Consider the following 19102-nt stretch of genomic DNA (forward strand, 5'->3'; position numbering starts at 1 on the left):
TTTCTGCTTTTATTGAATTCTTATTATCTATTATTTTACCACTTCCTGCCTTCATATTGTTCCCAGGTTCACCAAACTTATCGAGATTTAGCTCCTTTCTTGTTACTATTTGCGGTGAATGTTTCCCGTCACGTGAAGCATTGGGCGACACGCGAGGGAGGGAGGGAGGGAGGAGTGTTGCGGTGATCCTGCGGCGGCGGCGAGTATTGTGGCGTTGAAAGGGAGCGAAATGTGCGTGTGTTGAGGTGAAGGATGGCAACACTGCGACGAGGCTTTGGCTGAGGAATGACCCGCCCTCCTCCACCTGCCTCACTATACCTGCCTGCCTGCCTCAAATGCCTGATACACCTGCCACTACACACACACACACACACACACACACACACACACACACATATTGATAAATAGATAGATTAATTGAGTGATAGATTGACTAATTGATATATAGAAAGACAGGTGGATAGATTTATATGCCACACAGCAATTCAGCTACTCTCTCTCTCTCTCTCTCTCTCTCTCTCTCTCTCTCTCTCTCTCTCTCACTCCTTCCCTCCGCTCCCCCTCCCCCAGGTCCAAAACAAAGAGAACACAGGTAGCAGGTCACGGGTGGCATGCAAAGGTTTTCTCTAGAATCAAGAACCCAAGTCATGACCCGCTGCCCTCATTTCCATCATACGCCCGTAGCTTTGTTGTAATTTCCCCCTTCGTGCCTCAAAGTACTCACCGGTCTGTAATTAGATACCTTGCCCCGTGGAAATATACTAATTGGATAGGAGTCGGCAATATTCTTTGCGCGTCTGAGTCTAGTCTAGCTAACAGAAAAATAATGATGGGATGAATATGGAAAGCTGAAAAGGGAGATCAGGATTGAGTGAAGAAAGGTAAAGCATAGATAGTAAGTACAAAGAGTAGAGGAAGATGGAAGGAGGTAATGAGAATGGAAAGCTAAAGGGGACGAAAGAAAAGGAAAGAGGAAGTGTAAGAGGTGGGGATTAGTAAATGGGACAGAAAGGAAGAAAGGAAGGAAAGGGATGAGCCAAAGATGAAGGAAGGTAGGGAGATGCCGGAGAGCTGAGTGAAAGAAAGGAAAAACAAATGAAAGAGTTAACGAAAATAAACAGATGGAAGAAGTTAATGAAAATCGAAAGACAGAATGAACCAAAGAAAAGGAAAGAGGAAACGTGCGAGATGGAGAGAAAGGGGGACAGGAGGGAAAGAAAGGGGAATAAGAGGGATAAGGCAGAGATGAGGGAAGGTTTAGGGAGACGCGAAAAGTAGGAGTGGAATTTTAATTATCTTCCCTGTGAATATAATTAATGAGGGGACACGCGAGAGTCTGGTGGAAGAACTGAAGAGAGAATAAATTAAAGTAGAGATAGCGGGAAGGAGGAAAGATGGGAAAAGAAGGAAAGAAGGAAGATTTTAACCGTCCTCCTTGTGAATATAGTTAGTGAAAGTGACCGAAAATGTATGTAAAAGAAAGGAATAAAAAGGGAAGGATGAAGAGTACGAGGTAGGGAGAAAAAGAGAAGTAGGGAGGTAAAGAAGAAAAGAAGGAAAATTGGCAACCATCTTCCCTCTGCATGTAATTAGTGCCTATGCCTGGAAATGTAAGTAGACTAAAGAAAGTAAAGTAGAAGAATAACGAGAGGCAGGGAAAATAGAAGAAAATTACAGAGGCAAAGAAAAAAAGGAAATTCGTTAATCGTCTTCCTTGTGAGTGTAATTAATGTGCCTGCTTAGAGATGGAAGAAAGAAAGAAATGAAGGAAGAAGAACGGGAGAGAGGAAACATAGAAGGAAAAATAGGGAAATAAAGAAAAAGAAGGACAGAAGGAACGTTTTAAATCATTTCCCTTGTGGATATAATCAGTGTGGACGCCTGCTAGTGTCTGTAGCAGGAAGGAAGGAAGAAGAAATTAATAGAAAGAGCATAGTAAGGAGGGAATTAAGGATGCAAAGAGGGAAGGAAGAAGGAGAATCATTAATCATGTTTATCGTGAGTATGATATATGAGGATGTTCGGAGGTGTGCGTGGAATAAACGAGTGAAGGAATGAAGGAAATGAGACAAGGAAAGGATGAAGAAAGAAAAGAGGAGTGAATTGAATGAGGCAGTAAAGGAGGAAGGTAGAGGGACCGAAGGAAGGAGACAAGTTTATATAATTTTCCTGGAGAATATAATCGGACGGGATGCGCAAAAGTGTCTGTCTAAAAAAGCACGTAAAAGGAGAATTAAATTAAGGGAGGGAGGCACGGGAGAGCAAGAAGATATAGAGAAAAGGGAAGAAGAAAACGTATGCATCTTCTCCCTTGTGCATATAAACAGTGTCTATGCGGAGATTATATGAGGAAAAGAATATTAGAAGTAAGGTTGGAGTAATTAAGGAGAGTGATGCAGGAAAGGAGACGGAGAAAACAGCGAAAGGATGAGGAAAGTTTGGGGTAATTTTCTTCCTCGTGACTATCAGTGAATGTTGGCGGGAGAGTCCGTGGGCTGGTCCGTGTCCGGGTGGTGTGTGCGTGAGCCGAGTAGCGCCACTGCGGCCCTGGCAAGCGACCAGATCCAAGGCCGCGGCTCGCATGCAGGGGGGAGCGCAAGGACGGACCTGATAAACTCTCGAGGCAGTAATCTTCCTGAAAAGAATTATAACTGAATTGTAAGCGCCCACTTTCACGAAATCACACACACACACACACACACACACACACACACACACACACACACACACACACACACAGACACACACAATACACTTTCAAGCAAATAATGGATACGTACATAGTGTTTTTTTGCTTCCACAGAAAATGTACTAACACCTAAATGATAAAGTTGTGCTTGTTTCCGAGAACTTGCACGGTGTATAAAAAGGTAATGTAAATAATGCCTTCAGAATGTTAGACAACCCCCTTTATTACACACGCCAGCACCCTACCTCGTGACCTGTTGAGGCAATGCACGCAAAAAACGAGACAAAGGATGAATTAGAAAGGGAACAAAAAAAACAAAAAAACAAAAACAAATTGCAACACCTTTGTTCCCATGTTTTCCCCTTATCACGGCATGTGTGTGTGTGTGTGTGTGTGTGTGTGTGTGTGTGTGTGTGTGTGTTTGTGTGTGTGCCCGTTTGTCTGCCTGTTAGTCTATTTGCTTGTCTGTTTGTCTGTGTCTGTCTGTCTGCATGTATGAATGTAGAATGGTCTGTTCGGTCTAGCCTGTCTGTCTGTCTTTTTATCCATCTGTCTGTGTTCGATCTGGTCTGGTCATAGAATTTTACCCTTTTGTCGAACTGCCAACATATCTATCGACCCATCGTTCTTTCTTGTATGTCTGTCTGTATGTAAGTTCGTATGTTTTCTGGTTTATCTGTCTGGTCTGGTCTAGCCCTTTAAACTTTTGTCATCCTGTTGGCGCCGCGGAGACCCACAGACCCTTCCCTTCCCTTTACCACTGCGGCAGAGGACCCAAAGGAAGGAGATAAATAAAGAGAATAGTACAAGACACGAACATTTCTTGAATTACACTTTTGGGCTTGTGGCTTTGGTTCATCGTGGCGGCGGTGGAAACAGAGAAGAAGTGAAGGCGAGGGAGGGGGAAGTGAATCTCTGGAGTTGTGGGGGAGGAAATGGAAGAAACAAGGAGAGAGAGAGAGAGAGAGAGAGAGAGAGAGAGAGAGAGAGAGAGAGAGAGAGAGAGAGAGAGAGAGAGAGAGAGAGAGAGAGAGAGAGAGAGAGAGAGAGAGAGACCCTGAGGAATGGTGGGGGAGGAGAGGGATGGAAGATATTGGAAGTGACGTAAGGGAGATTGGAGCTAAGGAAAGGGGGGAAAGGGTAAAGCTGGATTAGTTATGGAAGAGAGGAAGGGGAGAACGGGAGGAAGGAGACGAAGGAAGGAAGAAAAATAGAAAGAGGAATGGAAGAAGGAACACCAGATGAAGGAGGGACACAAGGAAAAGAAAAAGAAGGGCAATTAAGTAAACAAAACAATAAGCAAGGAAGGAAAGAAGGAAAGAGAAGTGAGGGAGTAGTAGAAATGTGGGAGTAGAATAGGAAGAATAAAAGGAAGGATGAAACTTGTGTTAGTGAATGAGAAAGGGAGAAGGGAGGGAAAGGGGAAAGGGAGAAAACTTGAGTGTCGGTAAAGGAGAGAAGAAATCTAGAGAGAGATAAGATGAGAGATGTAAAGAGGAGGATGAAAGTGGGAGAGGGATGTGAAAGGGGTGGGAAAGCGAAATTTGGAAGGAAGGTGATGAACGAAAGTGGAGGAATACAGGAAGGAGGAGGAAATTGGAATGATGAGAATGGAGGAGGTAAGGTGCTGAGAGTGAAGTGGAGGAGGAGGAAAATGATGGTGGAAGCTTGGAGAGGGAAGTGAGGTGGGAAGTGGAAAGGTGAAAGAAACACGGAGAGAAGGTAATGAACAAAAGTGGAGGAATAAAGGAAGGAGTAGGAAACTGGAGTGATGAGAGTGGAGCTAAGAGTGTGAGGAGGAAATTGGTGGGGAAGGGTGGAAGGAAGGGAGGGATGGCAGTAATGGAGGTGGAGGATGATGAGCAAACGAAGGAAAGGAGTCACGGGGAAATTCTGATTACGTCACCTCAATGCGTGTGACTGTCAAGAAAATTACTCACTTCGGCTTATTTTTGTTTTGTTTTTTTGCTTATTACTTTCGCTCATTATGTTGACCTTGTGTGTTAGCCAAGGGAGGAGGTGCAAAGAGAGGGATTGGGGAGGGAAAAGGAGCAGGGAATAAAGGAAAGGGGATGAAAATAGTGGTGAGTAGAAGAAGGGAGTGAAGGACGGAGGACAAAAAGATGTGTTAGTCAGGAAGTGAAGAAAACAATAAGAAAAAACGAAATACTTAAGGCATTAGCGGAAAAAAATTAAGAAAAAGAGAAGCTCGTATGAAAAAAATGTAAAATGGTTGGGAATGAAGGATGGAGGGGAAAAAATGTCTCATATAGCAAGGAAGAGAAGAAAACAAGAAAACTAAAGAATTAATGCATTATTGAAAAAAAAATAAAGAAAATGAGAAGCTAGTATAAAGAAAAGAATGTAAAATTGCAGGGAGTGAAAGACGGAGAAAAAAATATGTTAGTTAATAAGGAAGAGAAGAAAACAACTAGAAAAACGGAAGAATTAAGGCATTAGTGAAGAAAAATATAAAGAAAACAAGAAACTAATATAAAAAAAATGGAAAATGCAAGTCAAGAAGTATTAGAAGATATAGTAAGGGAATAATGAAGAGAAAGAAAAGAAAATGAGACATGTAGGAGGTTAAAGGAAAAAAGAAAAGAGGAAAAATATAGAAGATGGAAAATGGAAGGCAGGACGTAGCAGTAGTAGTAGTAGTAGTAGTAGCAGTAGTAGTAGTAGTAGTAGCAGTAGTAGTAGTAGTAGCAGCAGTGGTAGTAGTAGTAACAAGTAATGAAAGGATAAGGAAGAGAGAAAAAAAATGAAAAAGGAGAGAAGGAAGAAGGAAGTAAGCTCCTCAAAAATAAGTTAATACGACAGGAATGAGAATGGGGTGTGCTTGGGGGGGATGGGAAGAGGGGAAGGAAAGACGGGTCATTACCGAAACAAGCTGACTGGGGGGGGGGGGGAGGGAATGGGGAGGGGAAGGGGTAGGAGTAGGTGGAGGGTTGAGGAGGAGAATTATCCGTGATTGCACTAAGCTCCTATGACTCACTCCAATAGGTGTTGATGGTGTGTCACGTAAGCAAGTCTTCCTTCGCCTCTTCCCTCTTACCCTTTCCCTCTTCCTACCTTTCTCTTATTTGATATCTCTCTTTTTTTCCTCCTCCTTGTCCTTTTCATCACTGCCTTGCTTCCTTCATCCTCTTTAACCTATTTTTCTTCTTCATATTTCTATCCTTGCCACTTTTCCTTTCTCCGTCCTCTTTTCCTCTTCCTACCCTTCTCCTATTTGATATCTCTTTTTTTCCTCCTTCTTGTCCTTTTCATCACTGCCTTGCTTCTTTCATCCTCTTTAACCTATTTTTCTTCTTCATGTTTCTATCCTTGCCACTTTTCCTTTCTCCGTCCTCTTTCCCTCTTCCTACCCTTCTCTTATTTGATATCTCTCTTTTTTTCCTCCTCCTTGTCCTTTTCATCACTGCCTTGCTTCTTTCATCCTCTTTAACCTATTTTTCTTCTTCATATTTCTATCCTTGCCACTTTTCCTTTCTCCGTCCTCTTTCCCTCTTCCTACCCTTCTCTTACTTGATATCTCTCTTCTCTTCCTTCTCCTATCATTGTCTTCTCCCTTGCATCGCTGCCTTGCTTTCCTTCATCCTCTTTAACATTTTTTTTCATATTTCTGTCCTTGCCACTTTTCCTTTGTCCTTCTTTCCCTCTCTCTATCCTTCTCTTACTCTATATCTTTCTCCTCTTCCCCCTTCTTTTATCGTCTCTCTTCTTATCCAATTGTCTTGTTCTTCCCACTTCTCCTCTTCCACTTGTTTTATGTATCTCCTCTTCTTTTCCCATTCCTTTTTCCCTCTTTGTATCCCTCTGTTACTCGATATCTTTCTCCTCTTGCACCTTCTCTTATTGTCTTCCCATTTTCGTCAGTCTTTCCACCTCCTCCATTTTCACATTTTTATTTCTTTTCTCCACAGTCAATCTTATCCTTCTGTTACTCGATATCTTTCTCCTCTTCCGCCTCCTCATATTGTCTTCCCATTTTCGTCAGTCTTTCCACCTCCTCCATTTTCACATTTTTATTTCTTCTCTCCACAGTCAATCTTCTTATCCTTTTGTTATTTGATATTCTTCTTCTCTTCCGCCTCCTCATATTGCCTTCCCATTTTCGTCAGTCTTTCCACCTCCTCCATTTTCACATTTTTATTTCTTCTCTCCACAGTCACTCTTCTTATCCTGTTATTTGATATTCTTCTTCTCTTCCGCCTCCTCTTATTGTCTTGTCATTTTTGTCATTTTCCTCACACTTCCTCTTCCTCCACTTTTTCTTCATATATCTTCACACACTTTTCGCAGCCATTCTTCTTTGCATTTTGTTACTTAATATCCTTTTCCTTTTCCGCCTCCTCTCACTGCCTTGTCCATTTTGTCACCTTCCCTCCACTTTCTCCTCACTTTTTTTTTATATATCTCTATCTCTCCTTTTTCACAGCCACCTGATACCTATACTTCCATTATAACACGCCCCCTTTCTCTCCCCCATTTTCTTTTATTGTCTTATTCTTTTCGTCACTGCCTTCCTACTTTCATCCTCTTTCACTTGTATCTTTTTTTTATCACTGTTCTCCGTTTTCACAGTCACTTGTTATCTACACTTCCAAAATTACACCACACTCTCCTGCCTACTTCTCCCTTTCACATCTTCCTAATTTCCTCCCCTCCTTCTCACCTCTACCTGGCTCCCCATTCTCACCCTCTTGTTACCATGAATAACTACTTCTCCCTCGCCCTCCCCTCCCCACTAACCACTGCCTCCCCTTCTACCCACCTCTTACCTCAGGCCACTTTTCTCTCCTTAACTTCCCACCCTTCCTCACCATTACTCATCCATGCCACGTTAATCTTCATATTCCTCCTTTCTCCGCTCAGCAATCTTTAGCTGGTGATTTAATTTGTGCTTACTGAAGGATGTGTTGATAGCGCTTACTAGACATATTAATTAAAAAGATAAAGCGATATATTACTGAATGTGTGTGTGTGTGTGTGTGTGTGTGTGTGTGTGTGTGTGTGTGTGTGTGTGTGTGTGTGTGTGTGTGTGTGTCCGGCGCCCGTCTGTCGCCTCTTTCCCCTCCTCTTCCCTCCCTTCCTCTTTTTTTTTTTTTTTTTTAGTCCGTGCTCTCCCCTCCCCCCTCCCTCTTTCTTTTCTAGCCCCCATCATAACTTTCTCTCTCTCTCTCTCTCTCTCTCTCTCTCTCTCTCTCTCTCTCTCTCTCTCTCTCTCTCTCTCTCTCTCTCTCTCTCTCTCTCTCTCTCTCTCTCTCTCTCTCTCTCTCTCTCTCTCTCTCTCTCTCTCTCTCCATTTTTTTTTTTTTTTTCGTGCTCTTGTTATTTGATTCTCCAACATTTTTTGCCCAATTACAGTCTTCCTCATTTAGTGTCTCTCATCCCTTCGCTTTCCCCTCTAATTTTTTCTCCCTCTCCCTCCCTTCCCCTTTCCTCCTCATCTATTATCCCGCCTCTCTCTCTTCCACCTTCTCCCATTCTTCCTTGTCCCTCCTTCATGTCCTCTATTCCTCCCTTCTTTTGTATTCCACCCCCTGTCTTCCACCTCTACCCTTCCAGTAATTTGTTTTCCATGTATTTCTCGTCGTTGCCGTTCACATTATTTCCTCCTCTTCCACCCTCCCTCCTATTGCAGTCTTCCTTCCTCCCTCCCTTCCTATCTCACTCTGGATCATTCCTCTTCTCCCTCTTCCTCCTCCTCCTCCTCCTCCTCCTCTCTGCTGATGGATGGTATTATTAACAGTGGAAAATTTTAGGGGACCATATATTTACGTGGGTGTGAAAACAGCTGCAAATAACAACAATAATTACTCCTATTACTATCACTATGTTCTACCACTACTACTACTGTTACTACTACTACTACTACTACTACTACTACACTACTACTACTAGACTTTCTCACCCATCATGACCACCACCATCCCCAGCACTACTACCACCACCACCACCACTACCACCACCACCACCACCACACACACAAGGCTCCTTCGTCGACAGGATCCAATGCGCCTCTTTAAGCCATCGAACCCCACATTTCTACTTCTCCCTCGCTCCTCTCTCTCTCCCCTTCCTTCCTTCTCTTCTTTCCTTCCTTCCTTCCTTGTTTATTGTCTTATTTACTTATTTATCCTTCTTTTTCATCTTCCTTTTATCCTTCCTTCATCTCCTCCCTTTCTTCTTTCATTCCTCCGGTCTATTATTCTCCTTTCTTTCCTTCTTCCCTTCCTTCCGTTTCTTCTCTTCTTCACCTTCCTTCCTTCTTTTCCTTCTCTTCTCTTCTCTTCTCCAGTTTCCTTCATTTCTGACCTCCCTCCTTCTTCCCCCTTTTCTTGGCTTATTCCTTTATTCTTTCCTTTTTTTTCCTATCTTATGCTTTCTTCTTTTCTCTGTCTCCGTTTGTTTGCTTTCCTCTCCTGTTGCTTCCTTCCCAACCATCCTTTGAGTTTTCTTTTATGTTCCTTCTTTCTGTCTCTTATTTTTCCCCTCCTCCATTTTCTCTCCTTTCACCCCCCCCCCCCCCCCTCCTGCAACCCATCAATTTAACTCCCTCTTGCCTTTTTCCCTCCCTCCCTCCCTCCCAGTCTTCTTCGTTTCCATTCTTCCTCCTCCTTTCCTCCCTCCCTCCTCTCCCCCCCTCTTCCTCCTCAACCCGGAAGTCGTGTCTATATCACTACGGCCCTGACCCATCTCTCTCTCTCTCTCTCTCTCTCTCTCTCTCTCTCTCTCTCTCTCTCTCTCTCTCTCTCTCTCTCTCTCTCTCTCTCTCTCTCTCTCTCTCTCTCTCTCTCTCTCTCAGACATACACACAAACCTTTCTTTACTTGTTTTCTAGCTTGATTTATTCACTTATTTATTTATTCAGAGTCAGTCAATATTTTCTTGTCACATTTTCTTGTTTTTACTTCTAAGAATCAATGAATATCGGCAAACACGGCCCGTAGAGTTGTGTGTGTGTGTGTGTGTGTGTGTGTGTGTGTGTGTGTGTGTGTGTGTGTGTGTGTGTGTGTGTGTGTGTGTGTGTGCTTCCTATTACTAGCAAACCCCTGGAAGTGTAAGCTGTCATGATAAAGAAATGCACATCTATATATTTAATAAAAAAAACGTAATATAAATCATCTCAGTATTTCTCTAATGATGAGGCTTCTGATTTCCTTGTTTTTCTATCTTTATTTTTATTTCTATGACTTTTTAGGGGAGCGTTATCTTACTCACCCTTAAGTACGATGGTCTTTAGCTAATTTTCTCATTTATTTTTTCTTATTTTATTTTTTCTCGTTTATCTTTTTCCTCTTTTTTATTTTTCTCACTTGTTTTTTCTATTATCTTTTTTATCGTTTATCTTTCTTCTCTCATTTATTTTTTCCATCATCTTTGTTTCTCATTTATCTTTTTTTCTTATATTTTTTCCGCTATTTTTGTTTCTCATTTATCTTTATTTCTTATATTTTTTCCGTTATTTTTCTTTCTCATTTATCTTTTTTTCTCTTTTTTCCATTTTCTTCGTTTCACCTTTATCTTTTTTCTCATATTTTTTCCATTACCTTTTTCTCAATTATATTTTTTCAACACCTTATATTCTTCTTTTTGTACCATTTTTTTTGTGTGTTGAAGTGTTGCGTGCCTCTACTATCTGGAGTGTCAGTCTCCGATAATGCCGGACGTGTCTCTCTGTATTATCTTTTTCCCTTCACGTGTATCCGTTTTGAGCTTATTCCTACTTCCTTTACGAGCCGGTGGAAATAGGTCTCGCATGGGAATTAAATAACTCTCCTGTCAGTTTAATTGCAGGGAAAGTAAATATAGTTAAGAGAGAGAGAGAGAGAGAGAGAGAGAGAGAGAGAGAGAGAGAGAGAGAGAGAGAGAGAGAGAGAGAGAGAGAGAGAGAGAGAGAGAGAGTTACGTAATGTTATATATTCAGTCCACCCGGAGTTTTTGGTCCAGAATAAGTGTGTGTGTGTGTGTGTGTGTGTGTGTGTGTGTGTGTAATAATAGTAATAAACGGTTTATTAAGGGGAAGGATTGCAGCCCTAGAGCTGAAAATTTACGTGAATTACATGGGCAAAATACATATAAACAATGTGACGAGTGATGATGATAATGGTTATAATAATAATAACAATAATAATAATAATAATAATAATAATAATAATAATGATAATGATAACATATAATAATAATATTTACAGATTCTATTCTTAAGGGGTTTACATGCTGTTGATCATCCTGACCATTGCGGGCACGGCGCTGTTTTTGTAGCGGTCCGTCCGTGCCCGTATTGGAGCCAGTCTGTTGGCGTGCCTCACTGTCTGGCGGGGACGAGATACTGCAGGCGGGAGTGGGTTGCGGTGTCTGGGGTGGTTGAGCAGACCGCTCGCACAACGCTGCAGCAGGGTCGAGTGTCGCTCTTGGAGGGTAGTGAGGGTGAGGGAATCGAGGGCGTCTTGGTAGGTGGTGTTGAGCGGGGCCCAGGATGATCTTGCAAGCTCGTTTTTGTACCTGCTCAAGATGGCGGCGTTGTGTGAGGTTGAGGGAGGAGGGCCAAGCTGGAGTCTGTGTGTGCGTGTGTGTGTGTGTGTGTGTGTGTGCGTGATTATTCTTTCCTTGGGGGGAGAGGTGTGGAAAAGGGTTCCGTGTAGTCTCCCTTTCCTCCTCCTCCTCCTCCTCCTCCTCTTTCTCCTCCTCCTCCTCCCACTTTACCCCTCTCCATCCCCGCCGCCAACACCACAGCCACACCCTGCAGTCCTGGCCACGCCCATACACTGCCGAGGAGGAGGTGGAGAGTGGGCCGCGGGTGTGAGGTCATCATATGTCCCTCTTGCAATACACTTTCATGCAGCCTTTTGTTGTTGTTGTTATTATTATTATTATTATTATTATTATTATTATTATTATTATTATTATTATTATTATTATTATTATTATTATTATTATTATTATTATTATTATTATTATTATTGGTTGTGGTGGTGGTGATGCTGGTAGTGGTGGTGGTATAGTAGTAGTAGTAGTAGTAGTAATGGTAGTGCGGAGGCTTGGTAGATTATTAAATTGCCTTACTCTGTTGCTTTAAGACATTATCGTGGACTCCAATCACTTCCATTAACCTTAGCCTCGAAATTATTAAGAAACATGACGGAAACAATAGAAAGTCCATATTTAACCCTACACCACCACCACCACAACCCCATCACCACTCCCACCACCACCACATCTCTCACACTTACCATTGGCTGCCATTCCGCGTCTCAGCTCCTCACGTTGACTCTTTCTAAATACCAACGAACATGTGATGCCCGTGACTGGCTCGGGAAAGGTCGGTCGGCCACTCCTGCTGTTAATCTAGCCCCGCCCTGGCCGTGTGTGTGTGTGTGTGTGTGTGTGTGTGTGTGTGTGTGTGTGTGTGTGTGTGTGTATAGTCTGCAGCCACGTCCCTTACAAAAAAAGAAAAACTCGGACCGTTGTTAGTAATTTGTTTGTAGACGAAGATCACATAATCGACCTCCCTTTTAATCCCTTGTTGTGTATCGCTGAACCACGCGGATAATATTTATGAACTGTATTTGTGTTAGTCATGTTGATCAAAGTCTGTCCGCCCCAGTAATTAAAGGTTAACAACAAGCATAGTGAAATGGGAAGCTTAGAGTAAAAGTTGATATAAATCCTGGGGAAAATATTATGAAGTTTAAGACTGATACCTAAGAACCACAGCTATCAATAGAGCAAACACTATACTTATAAACAGACGAAGGCCATTGAGAAGGAAGATGAATATAATATGAGACTATTATTCATGTTGATGGTGACAGTATGGTTCGATGATTTGAAAGAAGTGACTGACAGGAGGAAGAGGAGGAGAAGGGGGAAGAATAGGAGGTTGAGGAGAAAAGTAAAGGAAAGAGAGGAATTGATTTAATAGTAAAGGAAAGACGGGAAGGAAAACACAGGGGATGAAGGTTCTTAAGAGAGAGGTGAGGGGGCGAAGTAGAGGAGGAGGAGGGGGAAAAAGAGGAAGTAGAGGAGAAAAGGATGGGAGTAGTGGAGGAAGAACAGGAAAGGGAGGGGAAGGTTCCTAATAGGGAGGTGAGGGGGCGTAGTAGAGGAGGAGAGGAAAGAAGAAGAGGTAGAGGAGAAAGGTAAAAGAAAAAGAAAGAGTGAAATGGATGGAGAAATGAAAGATGAACGGGAAGGGAAACAAGGGAGGAAGGTGCTTAAGGGAGAAGTGAGGGGGCGAAGAAGAGGAAAGAGCAGTGGCTGTTAGGTGGGAAGAAGCATGTACGAGGGAGTATGCAATAGGCCAATGTGGAAAGGTAGATGTAGATAAACAGTGAAGGAGACAGAATGCAGACAGTGAGGGAGTGACAGGAACAGTAGATACAAAGCCACTAGGGGGGGAATGGATAGGGGAGGTAGATGCAGACAAGCAGTGAAAGAGACAGAAGGCAGACAGTGAGGGAGTGACAGGAACATTAGACAGGAAGCCACTAAGGGGGGAATGAATAAGGGAGATAGATGCAGACAAACGGTGAAAGAGACAGAAGGTAGACAGTGAGGGGGTGACAGGAACAGTAGACAGGAAGCCACTAAGAGGAGAGGGGGGAAAATGGATAGGGGAGTAAACAGTGGCAGGGGTGACCGAGACAGGGGTTTCCTAGTAAGGGGAAGGTGGGGGGCAAGGGCTGACTGGTTGGCTGGCGGGTCACGCACCATCACCATAATGAAGGACGCTCCTCAGCACCACCACTACCGCCTCATCACCCTCCACCACCACCGGCAACACCATCAACATCCATCAGCTCATCCACCAGCGACTCCTCCCTCCTCTTACCTCACCACCCGACTCCACCTGTCATCACTATTCTTATCATCATCGCTAACCCTCATCATCAACATCGTCTAATCATCACCAATATCCGTCATCACCTCCTTCATTAACACCCTAACCAACACAGTCACCTCTCCTAATCACCATCACCGCCAGAGTCATCATCATCATCAGCAGCAGCAGCAGAACAAAGGAGCAACGTCGTCCGTGCGTTCCATGTTCTCTTGCATTTCCTCACGTGTTTCTTGTTAGTGTGTTATATGTGTGTGTGTGTGTGTGTGTGTGTGTGTGTGTGTGTGTGTGTGTGTGTGTGTGTTAGGGAAGGGAGGCGTTGTTGAGAGTAAATACTGTATGCTATGAATTTCAATGTTATATTTGGAGCGGGTAATTTTCGCTCTTAAAAGGTTAATTATTTTCGTTGTATTATTAATATTTAACCAATTACCTCGTTGTTATTTGTCATCTTACTTCTTGTGTTTTTTGATGATGCCATTACATTCTGATTCTTACCTTATTATGATTCATTTACTCAATATTTTATGCTCATTTCAACTAGACAATCCGTTATCATTATCCATCATTGCCTCACCAATTTTGATCTTTACTCACTATCATATTTTTTATTTTATTTTTACTGTTCATCATTACCTCATTATTTTATCGTTATGCCTCATCAGAACTCCTTGGTACCACTCTGTCTTGTTTCTTCTCAATACTTCATCATCCTCGCCAACCATTCAGTTGTTGTCATGGTCGCGGATGAAGAAACATGCGATGGGAGCCCCGTCGACCCCTCCATGCAGCAGCCAGGCGTTCTTAGGCAATGGGAGGGTGTGCGGGTCGCTGACGACAATACTTGGCCTCCTTAGAGTTTCTTGAATGTGTTTCCATTATATTGTTCTTTTCTGGAAGGATTTTCATGCACGAAATTTTGCTATTAAGAGAGTTTGAATCGGTTTCAACGTTGATGCAGAGGCCATTTTCTTGGCAGTATAGGTCAGGCGGTGGTAGTAATGGTGACTGTTTGCCAGCGATCGAAAGTAAGTAATAATACAGCCGATCGGGGATGACCGGCGGGGAATTATTCACATCTTGTCCAGTGGGGTCTGCCCTCAGCCTGCCCTCGTGATTCATGTCTATAATTTAGTGGTTCACATAACCATGGCCAGTGAGCATTATAGTTTGTCGTTATTGCCCCGCCTCTTGTGTGCTTTACGCTTCAGAAGATTAACGATCCACTCAGTGTCGGCGGCTTGGCCACATCAACAAGAGGCTCCTGTGGAGGGTCTTGGCATACTTCCCGGCCCTTTGAGACACACGGGAGGCGCGGCGGCAGGTGAGTGTGTCGGCAGCTCCGTGACCCGCCTGCCAGGGTCCTATTGATCCTGCCGGTGTGCGCCACGCTGCTCTCGCCCACCTCATGGATGCTGCCACGCCGGGTGCCGCTCATCCTGCCGCCATGGCTGGCGCGGGAGGCGCCTCTGCTGGTGGGGCTGGCCCAGACAGACGATGACTCAGCCCCTCCCTAAGGTGGGCTCGAGTGACCTTGCTGGCGGCGCTCGAGCCAATTACCAGGCTGCTGACGGGTGTCTACACAACCCTCACTGTGAACACAAGCCTCGTGTGTTTGCCCGGCGCTCCTCGATTCTCCGCCATCACACAGGGGCTCTCCAAGTCGAACAAAATTAGCTGGACACGAGGGCAAACAAAACATCTGCAGACGATTTTCAATAATGCTGAATTATGCTAATGAAGTCCAACCACTCATGAGAATGAAGAATGAATATACTGTGTAAAAGTGAGCATGGCCTTGACCCTGACTTTGATGGCCCTGACCACAATTACCACCATTACCATCATCACCATCATCACCACCACATACACAAACACCACCAACATTGCCTCTACCACGACCACTGCCTCAAGACCTTTAGAGAGACGGCGGCGGAGCTGAGGAAAGATTGCTACGGGAAATTTATTAGATTAGTTGTCTTATCGGGTTTCATGTGTGTGTGTGTGTGTGTGTGTGTGTGTGTGTGTGTGTGTGTGTGTGTGTGTGAGGCTTTGATTAATTGTGTGCGTGGGGAGAGAGCAGGAGTTTGGAATTAAATCTTACCCACACAATCAAGTAATTTATCACGGTGGCACTCAACCTGACCTTGCCTCATGCACCTGCCCCCTCCTGGACCTAGACTTAGTGCGGGGAGTAAATCTTAATCAACCATTCACGTGTTGCATGTGTTTTCAGGTGTCTGTGTATTTCCAGAACATGAAGAGCAAGCGACGATTCACACGTTTAGGAGCTGCTAAGGTTCACTCGTTCTTAGAAATGCCCCCTCAAAAAAACTGCCCTAAAAAGAAGATAACAGTGTATATATTAGATTACTGACTCCCTCTAGATAAAACTGCACGCAAACAGACACACGGGGAAGGCAAAGAGCGCGGTCTTGTCTGTGGTCTTCCGGGAAATTTCGATCGGAACAGCTACCGGGAACCAATATCAATAGAATATATTAAGCAGTCATGCAGTGCGGGTCGGGTCGGAGCGGTGGGAAGATAGGTGCGTTCAGAGTCATGTGGAGTCAGCGACCTCAGATAGGGATGAGGGTCTGTGGCGGGGATGTGGAAAGTTGTTTTTGATGGTGGTGGTGATGGGGCAGGGGAGGGTGGTGGTGCGTCGAGGATGGTGCATGCATGGGGGAGTACGCGCGATGGAATGAGTCGTGGTGATGAAAAATTGGAAATGTGGGTCGTACAAAAAAAAATAGTGATGGTGTTGGTGGATTGAGCTATGGAACGTGGCGGTGGTAGTGACTTTGATGGTGGTGGTGGTGGAGATTAAGGAAGTGGATGGACGCGTCACAAGTTTGCCAACAATGAAAAAATATTTATTGTCGGTCATGAAAAACATATCACCGGGAAAGAAAAAAAAAACAGGTTATCCAAGCCAAAACACACACACACACACACACACACACACACACACACACACACACACACACACACACACACACACACACACACACACACACACACACACACACATTATTATTATTATTATTATTATTATTATTATTATTATTATTATTATTATTATCAAACACACACACACACACACACACACACACACACACACACACACACACACACACACACACACACCTTCCTGCCTACACTCACGATACCCCCCCGCTTCTGCACTCACATGACCTCCCCCTCTGCCTGCATGGTCGTAATTTCCTCCTGCCCCTCTACCCGTATATTTACAACCTCATCCCCCCTTTCCCCCTCCCCTCCACCCCTGTCGTATACTGTTCAGCACACCGTTTTATCGATCGATTCCCCTCATCCTCCTTTTATTGATGTCTGTCACGTTAGTTTTATTGATGTCTGTCGCAGCAATTATATCGCTCTCCGTCTTCCCAGGTGCACTGTTGGCCCCTGGCAGTCAGTCACCCATTTCACTGCCACGTGTATTGTATTGCTACCTAGTATCCTAACATAAATATATTCCATATTTCCGTATGTAGTGAATTTGAACAAAGAGACACATTACACGAGAGCATAAGGAAATTACAGGAGGGCAGTTGGTATACACATGGCAGCTGATGAGAATCGATTATTCACCATCTACCTTCCTCAACAACTAACTTATCCAACTTCCATATGAAAATTATAATCATATGTGTATTAACTACACAGTGGCTTAATTCATCTATGTCATATATGCATATCTAAGCTCTCCTACTCCACATTTCAATGAACGCTATTGGTGCTTTGAGTCGCACACACAGGGACAAATCTATTCCGCTCCTGACCAGCGCCTCACCCACAGCCCCAACATGGCCAACCGTCCCAGGACAGCCTCCACCAGGAACGAGCAGGACATGATGGCCAGCGCGCGGCGTAGGCTGAACCAGGCCACCGACCCCGTGGAGAAGCTGCGGCTGCTGTGTCTGAGCCGCGGGTCAGCCGGCATCATGGGCATGGGCAAGTACGTCACTCGTTTCTTTATGGTTCAATGCTCCCGTTATCTCGGATTTTGTTGTCAGGGCACACCTTCACTCCTTATGTCGCCTTTTTTTAATCTTAGGGCTTCGTATACCAAGTTATGCATTGTAGCTGTCAGCATATGATTGCAGAAACATATAGAAATCAACAGTAGATCATGACTTATTGTGACTTAGTAGGTGTACACACATTTAACAAAAAAGAATAAGAAATTGAAACTTTAAAGGGTTATCAACCTAACTGCCGTAGCATGGAGTACAATTTGTCGCACGCTTGTCTACATGCGCGTGTTGGCGTTGCAGGGTGTTCCGCAGGATGGATGATGACGGCTCCAAGAGTCTCAACATGGAGGAGTTCAGCAAAGGCATCCGGGAGACGGGCCTCAGCCTCAGCGACGAGGATACCGAAAAACTCTTCAGCGCCTTCGACAAGGACGGCGAGGGCACCATCAACTACGACGAATTCCTGGTGGCCATTAGAGTAAGTTGCTGCAAAACGCTCCTGATGGCCGTTCGAGTCAATTACAGTATAATGTTCGTGGTGAGCATGAGAGCACGTTCACCTAAAAAGGACTTTAAAGTTTTAGTGTCCAATATAGAAAATAAATGTTTGTTGACTTGTAAATTTCTAGTAATAAAAAGAAAGTTATGGTTGCTATTAGAAAGAAAATAAATTATGACATAATTTTTTTATGATAATAACTGGAAATAATTGTTCACTTCATCATCAGATGTAAAGAAAGTAAATGATATTGACAGGATCTCGCTATAAAAAAAATAGTTCAACACATTAAAGTAAGTAATAATAATATAAATATGAAGAAAAAAAATCCACTCGCTAAGCAGAAACAAGAAAGTGTATTGCGTGACAGCCCTATCCTGCTGCCAATGCAGATGAACTAAATATATATGTCAGCAAACAAACGTATATACATGAGTTAACTTATAACCGATATATATGTTAACTAATATAACCTAACAGATTAATTAACTAGTACAATCCACTTACTAATTCCATCTCTCATTCCCCACCTCAGCCCAAGATGAACGAGAATAGGAGGAAGCTGGTAGACATGGCCTTCGACAAGCTGGACAAGACGGACGACGGAGTGGTGACCCTGGAGGACCTGAAGGGCGTGTACACGGTCACCAGCCACCCCCAGTACCAGTCCGGCGAGATGACCGAGGAGGACATTCTCAACACCATCATCAAGAAGTTCGAGCACAACACATCGGTGGACGGGAAGGTACGCTGGCGGCCACTGCGTTATCATCGTCGCTGTGAATGGGGAAGGGTGCGGTGAGAGAGAGAGAGAGAGAGAGAGAGAGAGAGAGATTTGTTAAACTGACCTAAATGACGCAAGCAAACAAATAGACTCTACATAATAAAACAGAATGAACGTATAATGAAACGCTTATAAGCAAAACTATATGAAGACACCAGGGTGATAGATGCTGCTGTATGAAAGTTTAGAAGATACCAAAAAGAAACTTTCATAATCCTAAAAATAAATCAATAATCTTATTCGGAATTCGCTCCGCTAAGGAATAATACTTGACTTGA

At 43.7% G+C, this 19102-nt stretch overlaps 1 protein-coding gene across 1 annotated transcript in view; it reads left to right on the forward strand.

Annotated features, from left to right (window-relative positions):
- LOC127004143 (crustacean calcium-binding protein 23-like) overlaps positions 1-19102 on the forward strand; it is a 44095-nt gene that overhangs the window by 20599 nt on the left and 4394 nt on the right. The window contains exons 2-4 of the mRNA XM_050871565.1: positions 17364-17522; positions 17842-18019; positions 18576-18785. Of these exons, the coding sequence (XP_050727522.1) occupies positions 17371-17522; positions 17842-18019; positions 18576-18785 (540 nt within the window). The 5' untranslated portion in view covers positions 17364-17370. The remainder of the gene's footprint in view (positions 1-17363; positions 17523-17841; positions 18020-18575; positions 18786-19102) is intronic.

The sequence above is a fragment of the Eriocheir sinensis genome, chromosome 27 (genome assembly GCF_024679095.1).
Source record: "Eriocheir sinensis breed Jianghai 21 chromosome 27, ASM2467909v1, whole genome shotgun sequence".
In the NCBI taxonomy this organism is placed as follows: Eukaryota; Metazoa; Arthropoda; class Malacostraca; order Decapoda; family Varunidae; genus Eriocheir; species Eriocheir sinensis.